The sequence below is a fragment of the Hoplias malabaricus genome, chromosome Y (genome assembly GCF_029633855.1).
Source record: "Hoplias malabaricus isolate fHopMal1 chromosome Y, fHopMal1.hap1, whole genome shotgun sequence".
Taxonomy (NCBI): Eukaryota; Metazoa; Chordata; class Actinopteri; order Characiformes; family Erythrinidae; genus Hoplias; species Hoplias malabaricus.
Window position 1 is genome coordinate 8,860,986 of NC_089820.1, and position 19,549 is coordinate 8,880,534.

The following is a 19,549-nucleotide window of genomic DNA, read 5'->3' on the forward strand; positions in this document are numbered from 1 at the left end:
ATTCTACTCATAGTTCTTATTTTACAAATTGTTGTGTTTAATCAGTGAGGTCTGTGTGTGTGTGTGTGTGTGTGTGTGTGTGTTTATGTGTGTGTGTTTAATACTGAGGTTGAGGTGCCGGTCATCCCCTCACTCACCTAAAACAAGGATGAAATCTTATATACAGAGCTCCACTCCACTCTGTTTCTGTAATGCTGATAAATATGTTATTAAATGCTGTGATGAGAAGATGAAACTCTGGAATGTTGTATTTTTATTTATTGTAATACACAGGACTGCCCCTTTGATCAATAACTGTGAAATCACCAAAAAATAAAATAGGAAATAAGCAGAAAAGAGTGAAGTGTGGACACTATAACCGGCCATTAGTCTAGTTGAGCAGCCCACAATGTAATGTACATTATTAATATACCTTATCAATAGCACCCTTTAAACAACAGTGTAAAGGTGTGTACCACCCTCAAGTTTATATGACATATTTTACACAGTATTTTGTGTTGAGTTGGTTATGTACCATTACCAAATACTCACTAATGTAACTCATCTCACAGAATCTTATTTCATTCTGATTTAGACACAATAAATATGTTCAGGTGCTTTTACACTGTACTCTGTGGTCTCTGCACTGTTATGTGGTCACTGAGGCCAGCTGGCTTTTCAGCATTTTCAATTGTACTTTTAAAGTGAAATAAATTTAGAAATTGATGAAACACACTCTAGAAAAGTTGGAACAGTGGAATGTTTACCACTTTGTTTCATCACTTTTCCTTTTAATTACACTGTTTATAAATTTTGGAATTGCAATACTAATTGGTAATGTACCGCAATTGGAAATTTGCACATTCACGCTAGATACAAGACTTCAGCTGCTCAACAGCCCATGGCCACTGTTGCTTGAGTCTCCTTCATGATGCACAGGAGATGCAGACAGACCAGTGAAGCACATGAATTCTGTGTTGATGAAGTCATTTTGTTGTACCACATTGTCACTGTCTAATAAAAACTAGTATCTCCCAAAATAGTTACTGTACAGGAGTAGGAAAAAACCTTAACTTTCAATGGATATCAATTTAAAAGGTATTATTCCAAATAATTGTGAAGCATTTCTATTGGTCCATTCATCATGAAATTGTAACACAGTATGAAGGACAGTTGCTGTGTTCAAGTTATGTAGTAAATGAACAACCAGCAAAAACAGCAATACATATTTTAATTGGACAGCGACGGACATACAGAATGAGGCCCAGCATTGTCTTAATGAAATAACCATCAACTTCCCAAAATGACATCTTAATAGCAGCATAAAACCTCTCTAAAAACATTTGAGATCAACTAGGGCCCAGAGAACATATTAAAAATGTTTCATTCTTAATGTAGTGGGGGATAGTTTTATGTGACAATACTTTTTCCAAAGCACAGTTTCTCATGCCATGCCATCTGAGGGCTGAAAGGTGTTGCAAATTCTAAATTCTTTTATTATATTGCACTAATATTTTGGAGCATTCGATTATAACATTGAAAAGTATACCATGCTTTCTCAAATTCTGTTAAAAACAAAACCTGACATGGTTGTGTGGTACTTTAGTAAGGTAGCTGATAAAGTGATTGAGTTTTGTGTTCTCTTAGGTTGTCAGGTCACTTTAGTGAATGAGGGTAAGTTTGAGCTGAAATTCAGCCGTAAATCAGCACTGTCCTACATCCACACACTCAGGGTTTGATCCAGAGCCAATAACTCAGTCCCATTTCCACTGAGTGGCGTTATATAATCACGGTTACTGCATTTCAGCAACCAGAAACCCACATACCGTGTCAGAAGGACAACAGTCCGGACACAAAGACCACCTCCTTCTGCTGAGTGGCGATGAATAATGCATCCAACACTAGAATCACATTCACAAACTAGGGCAAAAAACATATAGTTCAACATCAGCTCAACACACAAAGTAGAACACTGCGCAGCTCCACATGCTTGAAGGAGAATACAAATGAGTGAAAATAAGGAGAACACACGTATGCATATTTTAATACATAATTACTTTAGCACCTATAGATAACATGTTCAAACAGTCAGACAATACACAATAAAGACTATTATTATTATTATTAATATTATTATTATTATTATTCAGACCAAAGAACAAAAAATATTCAAACCATGTTTCGGGGGTCAGCAGTGACAGGTGTACTGTGTACTTTTGGAGTCAATCGGATTTGTTGTTTTATTTGTCGTTTCCACAGTGATACCCCCTCCCCCACCCCGTCTTCAAAACATTTAATCCAATATTCTGACTTAATGAGGGGTCCTAGATGGGTGATGTCATCACCACTTTAGCTCTCAACTAAAATGTCTGAAATGCCCATTTCCTCACAAAATGCTTCTAAAAGCCTTATATTTTCAGATAGAAAGTTAAACTTCAATACACTGTAAATCCTATTGTTCAAAGTATTTAGCTGGATTGAGTGATTCTAACGTAAAATATATTGAAAAGTTGCACTCAATTTAACAATTCAAATATCTACAACATTTCTTCTTTTTGAGTTTGTGAAAATGTGAAGTTTTTTTTGTCATGTTTGTGGTTGTAAGTAAAAATAGCTGGATATTATAGGTTTAACTGAACTGAAATATTAGTTTATGCAGCACAATGTCTGAAGTCACAAACACAGAACCAGCATGCCACAATTTTCAGCTAAGATGGTGGATGGTCTGGGGTTCACTTCTTTTATTGAATTTGGACAAGTTCATGTGTTTATTTCAATGCGAGGGACAGTGGCACAACCATTAAAATCGCTGTCATACAGCTCTAGAGTCCTGGGGTCATGGGATTGATGCTCACATCGGATCACTGCCTTGAGGAGGTTGGTGTTCAAAAACTGGTAGGTGGACCGGCCGTGCAAAAGTTCCCATAGGTGTGAGTGTGTGGGTTACACACAATTAATTAATTAACTAACTAATTTTTGGTTAGATGAGTTAATAGCACTTTATAGTATTAAGTACCAAAAATGCATATTTTGTTAGTTGTATCAAACATAAAATGAAATAACAGACGTACACAAATAAACGTATGTATACTTCTGACATTTGAATTTATGAAGTCATTAAGTTATTAAGACAATTGATTCCTTTTTTATGCTTACTTATTCAGGTTTAGTGTAGCACAAGAATTCAATTTTTTCAAGACCTGTAATTTGAAAATTGTTTCACAATAGATATTTTTGGATTACGAGCATTTATTCTCTAATAGGGAGGTTATACTGCTCAATAGAGTTTAATGTTATGTTTTTGTTTATGAGCGATGGCATTTGCAAAATATCCTTGTGTATTTTAACTGCTATAAAACAAACAATTCTTGCTTAAGAATTGTCTATTGTGATCAAATAGACAATCACTTGATCTGAATATAGTGATTTGTGAAATTATTTTCTCAGGTTTGAGGGTTTGTTTTTAGTGAGGCTTTCCCTATTCATTTTGAGAATTGAATATTACCTTCTTCTTCAGCTTTTTAGCTAGACTTACCAAATTTTGCAGGACTGTAGATGCTAAATACTGTGCTTCGGTATTTCTCAGTGATTCCGGGCATGTTTTTTATAGCGCATTGGTTTAAATAAAATATGGTTTCTGAAAGGAAATGACTGGAAGAATGTTTGATACATTTAAATGTAATTGTTACATATGTTTGAACAACTCCCCCGTTTTACAGAATTTATGCTAATTAACATTGATGTGTAAACTTCCACTACATGCAACATTAAGCATTAGATCCAAAACAATTGGGGTTAAAGAGGCAAACTATAGCCAAACTATGGCTTTTGATTTGCAGTAAGTGACCTATGTGCTGAACAAGGTGCTCCGTTACAGCATTAGTGAAACAATCTGTGACCTGTAAATAAAATCCTGTGTCAGGGGTTTGTTCCTCAGGCTGTGGAAATACACACCTCACACACTTACCTGACACCCAGCTCATCAAATATTTACATTTAATGACTGGCAGAAACACAGAGAGGCCAAAACAACAGAAAACACAACACAAAGCTGGGGGATGCTCAGTCTTTTATACACCATAGTATGTCACATTAACAGTCTTAATAATAAAAACTCTGGTTACCAAAGTTGTCACAAGCTGAATGCAATACAAATATATACACACGCATTTATTAATTTCAAAATTGTACATATATAAACATGTATACATTTATTTTGTTTGATCCCTACCGATGCGACAGCTATCTACCAGTTTCCCAGACATCATAAATAGCCTCTCTAGTGTGTGTGTGCTTGTCCTCTCTCTACAGGGTCTTCCATCTCTCCCCTCATCACTCATCACTATGCATCCATGTAACAGAATAAGAAGTCAGTGTTTTCTCACAGGTGTCTGAAGCTGATTTGACAGACTAAATAATTAATGTTCTCCTCCAAGCATGTTGCGCTTCAGTGCTGTTGTTTAGCTGCTGCTTTCCATTTTATAGTAGTTGTATACTGAGATCTGATTCAGTTTGTGTGTACAGGCCTTTTCTCTTCCACTGCAATCTCCAACTGGCTTCCTCTGAGTAGTTTAACCAAACATTTTTCACTCATTGACATTTTTCCTGAAATCACTGCCTTCCACAAAGTCACTTAGGTCAGACACTGAGGTCATTCCCATGAAATGAAGAAGAATGGGCTGCACTTCAGGATAACAACTTCTTGAAATAGAAAAAAAAACAGAAGGAGCTTTTTACACTGGAGCTGTAGATGGAGAATTACATGACATGCTGTAGTATCTGTGTTTTTCTGGAAGACGTGGATTCTGATCAATATCCGCTAGATCTCAGCTAAATCTCACTTATATTACTTTTGCACTCAACAGAGAGGAGAGTTTTTTTTTTCAGTATCATGCACTTTTGTGAATCTACAAGATATTTCTTCTCCAAAAGTATCACAAAACCAGGGAGACGAGAATCTCACATTCAGTTTATTAATGGTTACCCCACTTCACCTGGTTTTCAGAGAACGTTACTGTAGGCCTCACTCTTTATCTACAAATATACCTTAATTCTACATTTGTTTGGAGAATAAAGTCATAAATGTTTGAGAATATAATTATTCAGATCATTGTCATTTACCAAAAGTGTGGCAACATTTTGATAACCATGCAGTGGTGTGCAAATCGTTCAACTGGAAACAGAACAAAAACTTTGTAGCAAAACTTGAAACTGAGAAATTAATTGGTGTTTATAAAAATATTTACCCATTTTGAATTTGGTGCCACCAACACGTTTAAAAACTATTGGGACAAGGAAAAAAGTTTTATAAAAGTGAAAAGAGAACTTAATTTGAAAAAGGTCAGTGACATGATTACATTTAAAACATGTCATGGGGTTAAGTATTTCAGAAAAAAGATGGAGAGGTGTTCACCACTTTTTTTTATTTATGTTTCTTATTGAAATATTGCATTTTCTTGTAATGTATGGCTTCTTTATTGTTGAACCCAACATAAAATATATTACAAGTTTTAAATGTGTGAGTTCAAATCTGTGTTTATTTCAGAAAAAAGTAGTTTGTGGTTTGGGTGTTTTCTCTCTCTTTTTTTCAGAAGAGGTTTGTGTTCTGGTGATTTTGTGGGAGAAGACTGAACTACAAAGGAATCTATAGATAAGATAAAGAGGAACGCATGAAGTCTGCCAAGCTTCAGGATAAAGACAAACAGAGGAAATGTGGGGTGTGTGTGGTAGTTGTGGGGGCACGGGGTGGGGGTGAGTAAAAGAGTGTGTCCTGTATCCTCCTGGATGTGATGTGTTGTGTGTAAAAAGGCTATAATCTTAGTGGAGAGAGAGAGAGAGAGAGAACAGCAATGTTTCTGTAGCTGTACAGATTGATTACTACTGTCTGGACCACTTAAAGTCATTAATTGTTGGCAGTGCTTTAAACATTACATGTCTACAATCTAGGAAGGAAAGGAAAGGAAAGAGTGAAGTAGTGAAACTATATAAGCCCAGAGTCTATTTATATAACTGAAGAGCTTGTATATTCTCTGTTATAGATGAGGTACAGTGGTGCTGCAGATTGTGTTGCTGGTCCACAGTTCCAGTGTCCTAGGGTCCTGAGTTCAGTCCTCCCTTTGTTCACTGCTTGTGAGGATTTTGGTGTTTTCACCCCAGGTCTGCAAGGATTTCCTCCCACTCTCCAGTAACACATAATTTTAAGTCGACTGACTGTGCAAGATTATCAAAAAGAACGAGTGTGTGACTGAATGGATGAGTGTGTGATGGACTGGCACTCCCTTCAAGGATGTGTTTCTGCCTTGTGCCCACTGGTTCCAGGTAGGATCAGGATCCACAGTGACACAGATCAGGATGTCACCTGATTTTTAATCCTGATGAATTTGCTGTGTAGTGTGTCAGAGAATATCTAAACAGAATAAACCCATGTTTTACCCAGTATACCCAGGGTGTCTTCATAAAACAGGGGTATATTTATACAGCTGCGAGGTTAGAATTTCTTTACACATGACATTATTAGTCATCCTATGTTCCCCCAGTGTCCAAGAAGTAAATAAGGGTGTACTCACACTAGGCTCGGTTGTGGTACAATGCCAAAGAACAGTGTTCCCTTTCCCACTCCCCTGCTGGTCTGTGTTGATACTGTGTTTAATGTTCAGGGCCCAATCAAGCATCAGGTGGTGGCTTTCATTTTGAATAAAGGTGCTTTTGCACTGCACAGTAGAGTTACTGATTGTACTTTGTGGCTTATTTGCAACTGTTTTGACACATGGCACTGTCCCTTGGCTTCTAAACTTAGCACAAATAGTTCTATGTGGTAGGTTATTTCTTTGTTGTAACAATGCTTCTTGGCAATAAATCTTATACCACTGGAAAGCCTGTTAAGTTCCCTTTTAAATGGTGCTACATTTGTAAAGGACATGCATTTGTGGGATGAGCAGTAGAGATGAGTATTTGGGTTGCGCCCATGAAAAATTTGCCAAATCCCCTCTGCCAAAGCCAAACTGCTTATTCTGCCATTGACTCATTTGGTGTTTGATGGACTGGATGATTGAAGTTTGCAGAAACAAGACGTATTGGCAATTTAAAAATGTATTTACCAAACATGAGCCTCAGTAGCGTGTGGAAGAACCATAAACAGCCACAACAGCCTGGCACCTCCTCCTCATGCTGGTCACCAGCCTGTTCACACACTGCTGTGGGATGGCATCCCATTCTTCAACCAGCATTTGTCGCAAGTCAGCCAACGTGGTTGTGTTGGTCACTCTGGCACGAACAGCACGCCGAAGCTGATCCCACAAGTGTTCAATGGGGTTGAGGTCAGGACGCTGTCAGGCCATTCCATCCTCTCCACTCCCAAATTCTGGAAGGAGTCTCTGATAAACCCCGCTCTGTGGGGTGAGCCTTGTCACCTTGGAGAATAGAGTTTGGTCCCAGTCTCTGGAGATTGCCACTGGTTGCAGAATTCCATCTTAATATCTCTATGCATTGAGATTGCCTCCAATGATGACCAGCCTCGTTTTTCCAGTGAGGGAGATGCTGCCCCACACCATCACACTGCCTCCACCAAGAAGAGTGAGATGTTACTCTTTTGGTGCATCAATCAACATAGTGTCTCTGTGTCTTCTCCACATTTTGACCCTACGATCCAACTGCCTTAGGCAGAATCTGGACTCATCAATGAACATATCATTCCTCCACATGTTCAGGTTCCAGTGCACATGTTGCCGACACCAGCGCAAACAGGCCTGACGATGAAGGCAGTCATGGCAGGCCTCCTGGCAGCCAGATGAGACAGGAGATTGGCTGTGTGCAGTCTGTTCCAGATTGTCTGGGCAAAGAGCTTGTGGTCATATCGTCCTGCAAATCTGCAGAAGACAGCCTAAGGTACCTAAGTGCTGACAGGGTGAGGAAGCAATCTTCTTGGGGCGTCGTCTTCTTGGGACACCCACTTCGCAGCCTGTCTTTGACATCCTCTGTTATATGAGCTTGGCTTTCAATTTGAAGATGTTACTAGGGCTCACTCCAAATAATTGGCTCACAACAACTTGGCATTGCAGAACACCAGCTTGAAGTTGCCCTATTGCACGGGCCCTATCCAGATCAATCAAACGTGGTATGCCGATTCTTGGAGCAGATACCTACTGACCACTGTAGCAGGGCCCATGCTCACAGGTGCTGCCAATCAGGGTACCAGAAGCTCAAAACAAGTCTCAATAGCAACAGCAAAATAAGCTGTTTGGCTTTGGCAGAGTTGTTTTGGCACATCATGGGTGCAACCCACATACTCAACTCTACTGCTAATCCCACAAATGCATATTCCCTACAAATGTGGCACCATTTAAAAGGGAAATGAACAGGCTTCCAATGGAATAAGATTTATTGCCAAGAAGCATTGTTACAACAAAGAAATAATCTACCAAAAACAAACATTCTTACTTTTTGTAAGGAAATTTATCGATTATCCAGTGGAGTGGTTTTCCTTTAACACACTGCACGTATTAGAAGATTTTTATGGGGGCAAATATTTGCGGAAACACTTCCAGTTAACACTCTACCACAGTGGTAGGCCAGAGTGATCCTTTGCTGCTATTTGAGATGTGAGACTATATGGATTGCCAAATACCTCCTACTATGATCTAAGATGTCTCTGTACAGTATCTCTATATTTGATCTATATACATCAGAGGTGAGTCAGTATTTCTGGTGAGTCTGTTTTTGTGTACACTCCTCTGCTTTATATTATCCAGGGCTGAATTGTAATGAATGTGCGAGAGAGAGAGAGAGAGAGAGAGAGAGAGAGAGAGAGAGAGAGAGAGACAGAGAGAGAGAGAGAGAGAGAGACTATGAGCCCTAGTGATCATCACTCTGGTTCTGGCTCAAACCTACATTCACCCTACTCAGGTAACTTAACCATAACCAGTGAGAGAGAGAGAGAGAGAGAGAGAGAGAGAGAGAGAGAATGGGTGGGGGAACAGAAAGAGGCAGGGGAGAGGCAAAAGTTTGAAAAAAAAGAGAGAGTGGGGACCCAGGGAGATACAGAGGTAGGGGAACAGAAAAAGTTAGAGACAGAAAGGAGAGAAACAGAGCGAGAGAGAGAGGGAGGGGGGGATATAGAGTCTGACTGGAAGAGGAGAAAGAAGGAAGAACCGGGTAGAGAGTGCTCGTTGGTTGTGGGGGGTTTCAAAGCGGCATAAGCTGGGCTGTACCTTGTTTGGCTTTTGTGTAGTTGAGATTCTGTGGAGATTTTCCTGATTTTCGTTCCGTGTCGTAGGGCCGCAGCTCTCGCTGCCGGTTGCCGAAGCTCGTGCGCTGTGAGGCGGCGATGCTCGTGCGCCCTTCAGCGCGCGGCCATGGCCGCATGCGCGCGGTGTAGTCTCGTCCTGCGCGCGCTCCCGGCGGTCGTGCTGCTGCTGCTGCTGCTCGGGAGCGTGGCGGCGGGCGCGCACCGCAGGCACGCGCGCAGTTATCAGCACCTTCAGGGAGACACGCGCCAAAGAAAACTGTTCAACTACCAGAGAATGTTCCTGAGGATAGACACAAATGGCAAAGTGAACGGCACGAAGAGCAGAGACGACCCTCACAGTGAGTTACGAACTCCCAACTTACAGTTATTTATTGCACATTTATGAATCTGTAGGGGTCTTTATTAATAAACTCATACGGAACTTTGTAGTACAGCAATAAACTCACAATGAGCAGTATTACAGTAAATGCACAGTAATAAATCCAGTCTTCACTATAAATCCACAGTAAATTTATATAATACCCCCCAAAGCTAATAGTTATACAAATCTGATTATTATTAAGGATTACTACAAGAATGCAGCTGAAGAGCCCATAAAAAATTCAGACTTAAAAAGGGAAAAAAGACTCCTGCTCACGTATTTAACCCACTTTAGGGTTCTATCAAAGTTAACTAACATTCCTAGTTTTTTTTTGCTTGTTTGTTTTTTGTTTTGTGTGTGTGTGTGTGTGTGTGTGTGTGTGTGTGTGTGTTTTCATTATAGATAGACCTTTAAAATTATTTCTTAGCAACTCTGGCATGTCCTGAAGTATTTATTGCAGGACCCTGTTGCCTATCATACTGAGGGGAAGAGGAAGGGCCATTATTACCCACTCAGAGTCAGTAAGATTCAGGAAATTAATGGCTGTAACATCATTGAACTTGTGATCTCCAGAACAACAATTCGCCTTATTGTTAAATCCCTCAAGTCACAATGTGTTTTCTTGAGCACTGTTTAGTCTGTAGAGAGGATGATAATATTTTTAATGTGTGGAATACAAGTTCTCTCTATATATATATTTCTCAAATCTGAGAGCAATTAGCCCACACATTTCCTCACTGGCCAGAAGGAGAATGTGTCCTCGGTGTGAAGACTTTAGGAAGATCAATTGCTTTTGTAAACAAACTCCAGAAGAATACGAGCTTATAGATGGCCTGTGGGGTTTCTCTCTTCTCTCTCTCTCTCTCTCTCTCTCTCTGTGTGTGTGTGTGTTACAGAGTGAAAGCAAAGCACCAAGATCCAAGGCATTGTGTTGCTGTAATAAGTTTAACATTGAAGAATTTTAATAATTTCTCATATGGTGTCCATGTGTAGATAAGAGCTTGCCTGTTTCCTTGTGTGTGTGTGTGTGTGTGTAATATATTTCTCTGGGGAAGGTCTAAGGTCATTCCATTTGGAAGAAACTGTGACTAAAACACTTTTGTTTGCCCTATTTTTGTCCTGTTTATACTCTGTGCAAGAGACAGTACATGAAGTGAGTAATGTATGGAATGTTTCTCAAATGAAGTGAGTAATATTTGAAATGTTACTAAGTAAATGGAAGTTATAGAAAAACTCAAAAATTATAAATATACAGTCAATCTGTAGCCCATAACAAACCCAGACCTGGTGTATTCACCAAATCTGCCCCCATCAGATAAAATCAGATAAAAAGAGAAATTTTCTTTTTCCTCTTCAAATCTGAACACATCCACCATTGTTCGTGTTCTTAACTCCACTGTGAGAAGAACAACTCAAACCTATGGGTGTGGAAGAATGTGGAGAAACTGGAGAAAAAGTAAAAATAAAATATATTTATAAACAAACAAAAGAAACATCTCAGAACAGTGGACTAATTGCTCCAGAGCCCGGAGTATCAATGAACGGGTTGGGAAATACTGTGAAGAAAAGGACTGGATGTCAGGAAGATAAATGTGTATTTCCTGTAATAAAAGGAAGCTGGGTGGACAGGTAATATGCTGAAAATAATCAGTGTTGTCTGTTTCATTTTCGGTTAAATATATAGAATGCTCTCTAATTTTTCAGTGTTATATATAAGAAATGGTGCAGTGTTAAAGAATCACTTGAAGGAATAATCGCTTCTAAATGGTGACATATGCATAAGTGGCCTTAACTGCTCTTTTCCTATAGACATGATCCCCTGGAGGGTGTTGGTGATGGGGGGTCTAGACGTTATTGTTCTGTCTCAGTCAATAAAAGTATAATCAGTCACAGTCACAGTGGAGAGAGGAAGTGTCTGTTTCTGCTGATTTCAATTGCTCAGATAAACTCAACCTGGCTCTGATAACAGTGCTGAGTTAGCACACAATATGTTACACAAAGCTAATAAGCTAAAAACAAAGCTAAGTAAGTCATGTAAAAGCTTAAAAAACAACCAAAGGTAAAGCAGAAAAAAGTCTGGTGTGTCCCAGAACACTGGGCTGATGACCCCAGAGCCTCGACCTCAACATCACTGAATGTGGTTGGGACAAACTTGCCAAAAATGTAACCAACTCTTCTAACTGAATTTTGTGTGGCAGCAGATTTATTTGAGAAACTGAAAGTGTGTCTCCACATAGAAGCTACTATTTGTCATAAAGCCATTAGAAGTCATAGGAGATTACGTAGCATCTCAACACAGTGTAAAGGAGTGCTGCTAGCTTATTAAACAGTATCTAGTTTGTTTAGCAGAATATAGTGTCCTAAAGTATATACAGGACATTGTAAATCATTAGAACGGAATGAGGCCTGTGTGCTAACATAATTAGGACCATGCTAATTGTTAAGGAATACATTTTATTGTACATGATCTAATATTAAACATGTAGCTCAAGTGCTAAAACATGTACATTCAGTTATATACAGTAAGTGAATATACAGATTTAAATCACATTTCTTTTAATCACAAGTTTGACCACATTTGCAAATTTTGGAATGCAATTCATATATGTTAGCATGCCTACATCCAAGACTAAAATGGTTAGCTTTGATGTAACTGCTGTTTCCTGAATGCTGCTGTTGAATAACTGTGCTGGCACATCAAAGGCAGGTGAAGACACTGAGGGACAAAAGGGCTAAGCCTTGCGGGACAGGAACAGAGAGACAAGAACAGTGCTAATGCTTCTGTCCTCAGGCTAAAAATGGGGTTAGCTGCTGTAGACTTTGAAGCAGCTCTGAAAAACGTACTATTCTGCATTTGAAAAAGACTTTGGATTTTAAGGCAGCAACAGGTGTCCTTAGAGAGTGACAGAACATCTGACAACACACCTGGATGAAATTCTGAATGAAGCAAAAAGAAAAATAAACACAGCCAAATGAATGTTCAACTAAAAACACTAACACAATTTATAATAACTATAGGCCTCTAGTTTGGTTCAGAAATATCAAAACAAAGAAAATGGGAAAAAAAGTAAGGTAATGCTAGTTTCTGCAAGCACCCACATGGGACTTTAGTAGTGTGGTATCACTAAGCTAGTATTGATTGACAGGGACATTGTTCAGCCAGTGTAGATTAAACACAGATATATAATTTGAACCTTGTATCAGTTTTACATTGATTCTTTCAGTAAAGAGTGATGGCTGTTTTCCCTTTTGATGAACCAGTAGTGTATTCACAGTCGTCATGAAACTCTGATAACTTCCTGTGACTTTTTAAATATGAAATTGGCCCTAATATAAACCATTTTTTCCTAGTGATATAAGTAGTTAATCTAATGTGTCAAGCTGGTTCCTAAACCCCTATTAAAAGAAGAGTGGTTAAATCTAATCAGATATCACCTGTAAAAATAAAAATGCTGATTGGATTTTATCCTATCAGGCATTTTGAAGCTTTTATTTCTGACCAAATCTAAAAAGAAAGGTGGCTATTGTTTTACAAAGCTCCTGGGAGAGGCAGAAGTGTAATGTTGCTGTGCTGTGTGTGATGATGGTGTGGAATCTTGTAGGGAGTTTTTCCTCAGGGATCTGAAAGTGTTTATCCTGTTGGGTGTTTGCAGCTGAATCGTCTAACACAGCGTTTGGTCTGATATGGCGTCAGACCCCACAGCTGCAGACACCCACAAATTTATGGGGATTCCAATGCAAAACTGTCCCACGTGCCTGTACCACTAAGCCAAACTGGGTAATTTCAATTGGCATGGTTTTCAGAGCATGGTTTCTGCAGAAGTGAGTAGTGTTAAATTCTTAACTGTGATTTGACTTGTTCTGCTGAATATTTCTGATAGAGCCAGCAAGGCTGGTTTCAAAAGTATGATAGCAGCTGTTTCTTAGTAACAACTGCCCTGTCTACAGTGGCTGCATTTTAAGACATTAAAGATGTGACTCTGGCACACAGGTTGAATAAAGGTATTTAGGTGGAGTGCATGGGCTTTTATGCTGGATATAAAGAGATTTGGGATGGGTGAAGTCTGGATATAAGGGAATTTAGGCTAGATACAGGGAGTTTAATTTGGATATTAATGCTTTTATCCCATTTAAGGAGGGATATTAAACAGCTTTAGGCCAAATCTAGGGGTTAATGACGGATATAAAGGACATGAGGTTGAGTGTAAATGGTTTAAGACGGGTATAAAGGGCTTTAGGCCAAGTATAGTGTGTTTAGGTTACAAGATATTTAGACCTTGCACAGGACTTTTATGATGGTTATAAATAGCATTAGGTATAGTTTAGGTGGTTTAGATGTTTAGGGTAGGCATTTAGGCCAGGTATAATGGTTTATGGTGAATTTAAATGGCTTAAATACAGATGCAGGGGTTGTAAGGTATATATAAAGGGCAGAGCTTAATGTGAATCTAAATGACCCTTTAGTGAGTTTAGGATGGATATTAAAGGTTTTAGGTCAGGTGGAAGGGGTATAGATTGAAACCATTGATTGGTGGATCAGATTGTATGTGAAGGGGTTCACAACAGAAATAAATTATAAAAAGCGTTAGACATTGTTAGATTTGGATGAATAAATGGCATTGTAGGAGAGCACCAGAGCAGGATTTGTGGTGTTTATGAGTCCTGGCTGAATGAACATAGTATAATTAGCACTCAATCACATGCGATAGTTAGCACAAAGCACTTCTCGCTTATCGTGACACATCTGAAACCACAGAGACCCATCACACTGCTCTGTAAACTATGACTTTTTTGTTTCCCCCCTCAAAACACCAAAGCAGAGTCTTGGCTGTAAAATCTGGTAAAGTGTTGGCAGTGCTTTATGGAAAAAGTGTGCTTTATACACACACACACACACACACACACAAGCACACAGCAAGGTGAAATTTGAGTTCACTACATGCAACATTTACTCACAGCTAACAGAGCATAGCAAGTGACACACACACACACAAACAATTGACAGCAAACAGAGAAATAAGTTAATTTCCCCTCCCAACAGAGAGTGTTAACATTTTCGGGAATTCAGCATTAGCCACCAAAATAAACACAACAAACACTACTGACCTCTCACTGTCTTTCACACAAATACACACATACACACACAAACAGGTGTTGGTGTTTAGTGCTGTACATTTCTGAACCATGACTGTTAGTGCTAGGCCTTCATAAATGTCAAAATCAAGTAAATAAAACAGAATGTAATTTCCATAACATTCCTATGCAATTCCAGTGGTGAATATATATATATATATATATATATATATATATATATATATATATATATATATAAACCTTATTAAGAGACAATAAATGTTTAAATACATTTACGCCATGTGCCAGACCATATTACAACCAAGATTTCCTTCTTCATAGTGACCCTTTCAGTAAAGATCCTGACATAGAGCAGCAGCTGTTTTCCATTTAGAACTTAAATGACAGAAACCTGGTTACATTTGGCTCCTATTCAAACTCTCTAGAACATACACAATATTCTAGAGTGACTTTTTTGTAAATAGAGTGACTTACCCATTGTGAATCAAGGTATCCTTTATTAATTTGTCACTAATGAAAGCTCACAAATAAGACAACATGTCGGGTCTTCAGTCCAGAACCTGAAGTCACAACCAATGGGAGAGGGCCTCGGCTGAATATTCTTGGATAACACAGTGAAAATCCTGAATGCATCATTTTTCCTTAAAGTGGTTCCAGATTAAGCCTATTAATTTTAAATTACATTCTGAGATAAAATACAATCATCATGTTATTAATGAACTAAAATCATGTTAACTATGGACATGCAATACCAAACTTTTTTTTTAAATATATGTCCTATTATTCGGGACTTTACTGTAAAAGGCTGGTGTTCTCTGCAGTGTGGGGTAATTTTCAGTCAGAAAGTACTTCAAAGCCTTGACCTGAGATCGCACACATGCTTCTAAGTGTGTGTGTGTTTTGGTATTTTGGGTGTGGATAATGCTGAAATGGCTCTATGTGTGGTCAAACATGCGTGTCAGCTCTAATCCTGCAATCACAGCACTGCACTTGTGTGTGTGTGTGTGTGTGTGGGTGGGTGGGTGGGTGTGTGTGTGTGTGTGGGTGGGTGGGTGTGTGAGTGTGTGTGTGCACGTGTGTATGTTTATGTATGTCTGTCTGCCTTAGTGTTGCGTTTTGTACATATGCAGGACCAAATCATGTAAAAACAAGAAAGGTGGGACTGCCAAACCATTTGCTTTTGTCCCAGTCAATTATATGGCACATTACAGCCACAGCGCACAACAATGGTTAATTCACCATTAATAAAAGGTAGTTATAGTGTGGTGTTATGGGGAGTTTCACTGCTTCATGCACTGCATTATGGTCTGCAAAGCAGTGCCACACAGCAAGAAAATTTCAGCCAAGTTACACTTTATGCAAAGAAATGAAGCGGCCGCGTTGCATTTAGCCAGTTAGAGGCAATATCATTTTCTTTGTTTCCATGACTCCACTTGGTGAGCAGTGCCTTGGTGAAATGTGGTGAGAGAAAGTGTCAATAAAGGTTTCCCATCAAAGCTGAAATTGTATGGCGTCAATGTAATGCCAAAAGATGAATCATTTTAAAATGTGAAAGCACTATTAGAACACTCACAGTTTTGTTGCTGTCATGCAATAGACATTAATCATTGACTGAATTTCCAATGATCAGATCTTTAAAGGGATTGCACTTATATATGTCCTGTGTGCTCATAAAGCAGTCTGTGCATGCACATGTATTTTCAAAATAACTGCTACCAAAAGTCCAATAGCCAATCAGAACAGGTTAGGAATTTTGACCAATGCAGTTACTGTTTCTCTTCTCTTCATTGTGCTTGGTTAACAAGAGTGCAGTGAACTCACCCACACACACAGGCTACAATCATTTAAATTAAGAAATATCTTGAGTGTTTATGCTGCTACTTTCCCATGTGGTAGATGGCAGTTGTCACAGCCCTGTACCAAACCACCCAGTTCACAGCCTAGTGATTGGGAAAGTAGAAGCATAAAAATCACATAAGAAACATGTCTGGTTCAAACCCGTAACCTTGTAGAAAGAAACAATTAAAACCATTCTAAATATTATTAATATTGTACAAAAACTATGTGGGTGTGATTCATGTGGTGTGGAAGCTCTTTATTCAATTCCCTCTCTCTCTCTCTCTCTCTCTCTCTCTCTCTCTCTCTCTTTCTCTTTGATCATTGCTCACTGATGTTCTTCTAATCTGATTCTCTGTCATCCTACGTTTCTTCTTTCCTTCCATTCTTCATCCTTTCATCCTGCCACTGTTTACTGAAGGGCAGGTAGATTTACTGTTTCATCCGATACCTGCAACCCAACCCAACGCATGCACACACACACACACACACACACAAACACACACACACAATTACACACTCTCTGTCTCACTCAGTCACTCTCTCTCCCTCCCTCTCTCTCATACACATACCCACAGACACTCACACAATTAATGGATGTGAAATGGCCACATCCCCTTGTCTCTGTTTTTGTATACTGAGGTAGAAGTATAGAAGCACTGATCTTCAAGCAGGGGGATGTCTGAAAACAAAAGCATAATTCAATTCAGAGTTATTCTAAAACTGCTACATTACAATGCCAATGATGCATGCAGTTGTGTAAATGCTCCCAGGATGAATGTGAAATTTCTGTGTAATTGTTTTAAATTAATATTAAAATGAAAACACATGGTACCTGGTACATTAGGTCAATATTGGACTGCTCAACACACTCTCCTGTTTTTAAACAGCTGCTAACTCACTGCTTATAAAGTATGAATTACAGAACTTATGCATGCATGTGTGTGTGTGTGTGTGTTTGTGTTGCAGGTATTCTGGAGATTACTTCTGTGGATGTGGGGGTGGTGGCCATTCGTGGTCTCACCAGTAATTATTATCTTGCCATCAGCAGGAAAGGAAGGGTGTATGGAGCAGTGAGTATTACACAAACACACACATAAAACACACACACACCTTATAGGAACCTTGAACACATATAGGCCCCAGAGAATGTAGGCACCTGGGAAAATAGGACATTGCGAATGTAGGGCACTGGATTTGTATGACCCAGGAAACACAGGCCCTTGAGTACAACACCCTGAATAAATTAAAACCATGTAATGTATTCATAACTTGTAACCTGTGTTTATTGGTTGATTTCCAGAGGGAATATAGCATGAACTGTCGGCTGAAAGAACGTATTGAAGAGACTGGCTACAACACATACTCATCTGCGCAGTGGAAGAATCGACGCAGGGCCATGTTTGTGGGTCTGAATGCTAATGGGCAGCCAATGAAGGGCAGAAAAACACGTAGGAGGAGTGTGGCCACCCAATTCCTGCCCATTGTGGTCTGAGTGGACACACCCTATGATGCTCAAATATGAAACATACACAAACATTTCTTCAAGCTAATGCAGCTGGACCTACAAGAAATCAATTCTGTTTGTGTGTGTGTGTGTGTGTGTGTGTGCATTACATTTGTTGTTCTTCCTGTGGCGTAATAACATATAAGTACCCAATTTTGCCATATCTGTTCAAAGTGTTTGACAGAAACAGCAGAGGTGTAGAGGTGTGGTCGTCTTCAAGGCACAGTTTTATATATATATATATATATATATATATATATATATTGTGTGTTGGCAAACTGTTATAAAATCCTTCAACGTAATAAATGTAAATACTGAATTCTGTATTCTGAAACCTTAATCCATGTTCATAAGTGTGTGATAGAGTGATACCACATTATGACATCTATCTGAGACCACAGAAATTCAACACAGACTTGTAACTCCAGTGTAAAACTCAAAAAACAGATTTCGGACATCAAACATTTTTTGCTTGATTGACTACATCTGGGACAAGATGGTGAAACTGCATATTTACTGTGAAGTCTATTAAATCATTGCCTGTGTGTGGAAAAAATAAATGTTCATACTGGTGTTTACATAGTTAAATATCATTCCAAAGGGCTGTGAATTTCAGTAATAAGTAATGCATGGCCATCTCTGGAGTATACTGGGTACCTTGTGTGTGTTTCTGGGGATTCCACATCAGGGTTTTTATTGTTTGTCTGAGATTATGATTAAAAAGCTGGACCTGGAACTGACACACAGAATCAGAACCTGGAATCTGAACAGATAAATGGGTCCTGGAATTAAAGCAAGAATCAGGATCCAGAGATTGGAGAATGGAACTAGATCCTGAAACCAAAGCATGGAACTGAATACTGGGCCTAAAACATGGAAATGGATCCTGGAACCAGATCATGGAACTGGATCCTGAAACTAAGATATGGAACCGAATTTGGGAGCCAAAAGGAACCAGATACTAAAATGGAACCAGATAGACCTGCAACAATAGCAATGGCACTAGAGCATGGAACTAAATCTATTACTACATTCTAGAACTGGAATTCAGATCTGGATCTTTTTACTAGATCCGGGAATAGGCACATGGTACCGGAACTTGGAAAGTGGATTATATATTGTGGACTGGGATTCAGATGATGGTTTACTGATGGACACTGTCCTTTACTGCTTTCAGAGAGATTATTTATTTGTATAATATTTAAATGCAAAAACTAATGAAATGTATGAAGAGCAGCCTTTCTCTACTTTATAACAAATAAAAGCTATTTTTCTCACTCTTTAAGGGGTCATATTTCATATATTTTACATGTTGTTGTTTAACCGAGTGCGTGTGTGTGTGCATATATATATATATATATATATATATATATATATATATAATAAATTAGGGTTTAACACAAGGCCTATGAAGCTAATGTTGCTAACCACACATTCAGCAAAATATTTTCCAGTCTATTCCTATTCCTTATTACTTTAAATCTCTCTCCCTCTCTCGTCTTAGACGGAAACATTCCTCTACTTTCCA

At 38.8% G+C, this 19,549-nt stretch overlaps 1 protein-coding gene across 1 annotated transcript; it reads left to right on the top strand.

The window, feature by feature from the left end:
- Window positions 1-9,108: 9,108 nt before the first annotated feature.
- LOC136679282 (fibroblast growth factor 10-like) lies at window positions 9,109-19,251 on the top strand. Its single transcript, XM_066657722.1, has 3 exons — window positions 9,109-9,561; window positions 17,484-17,587; window positions 17,818-19,251. The coding sequence occupies exons 1-3, from the start codon at window positions 9,330-9,332 to the stop codon at window positions 18,007-18,009; spliced, it is 528 nt and encodes a 175-aa protein (XP_066513819.1). The 5' UTR covers window positions 9,109-9,329; the 3' UTR covers window positions 18,010-19,251.
- Window positions 19,252-19,549: the final 298 nt, after the last annotated feature.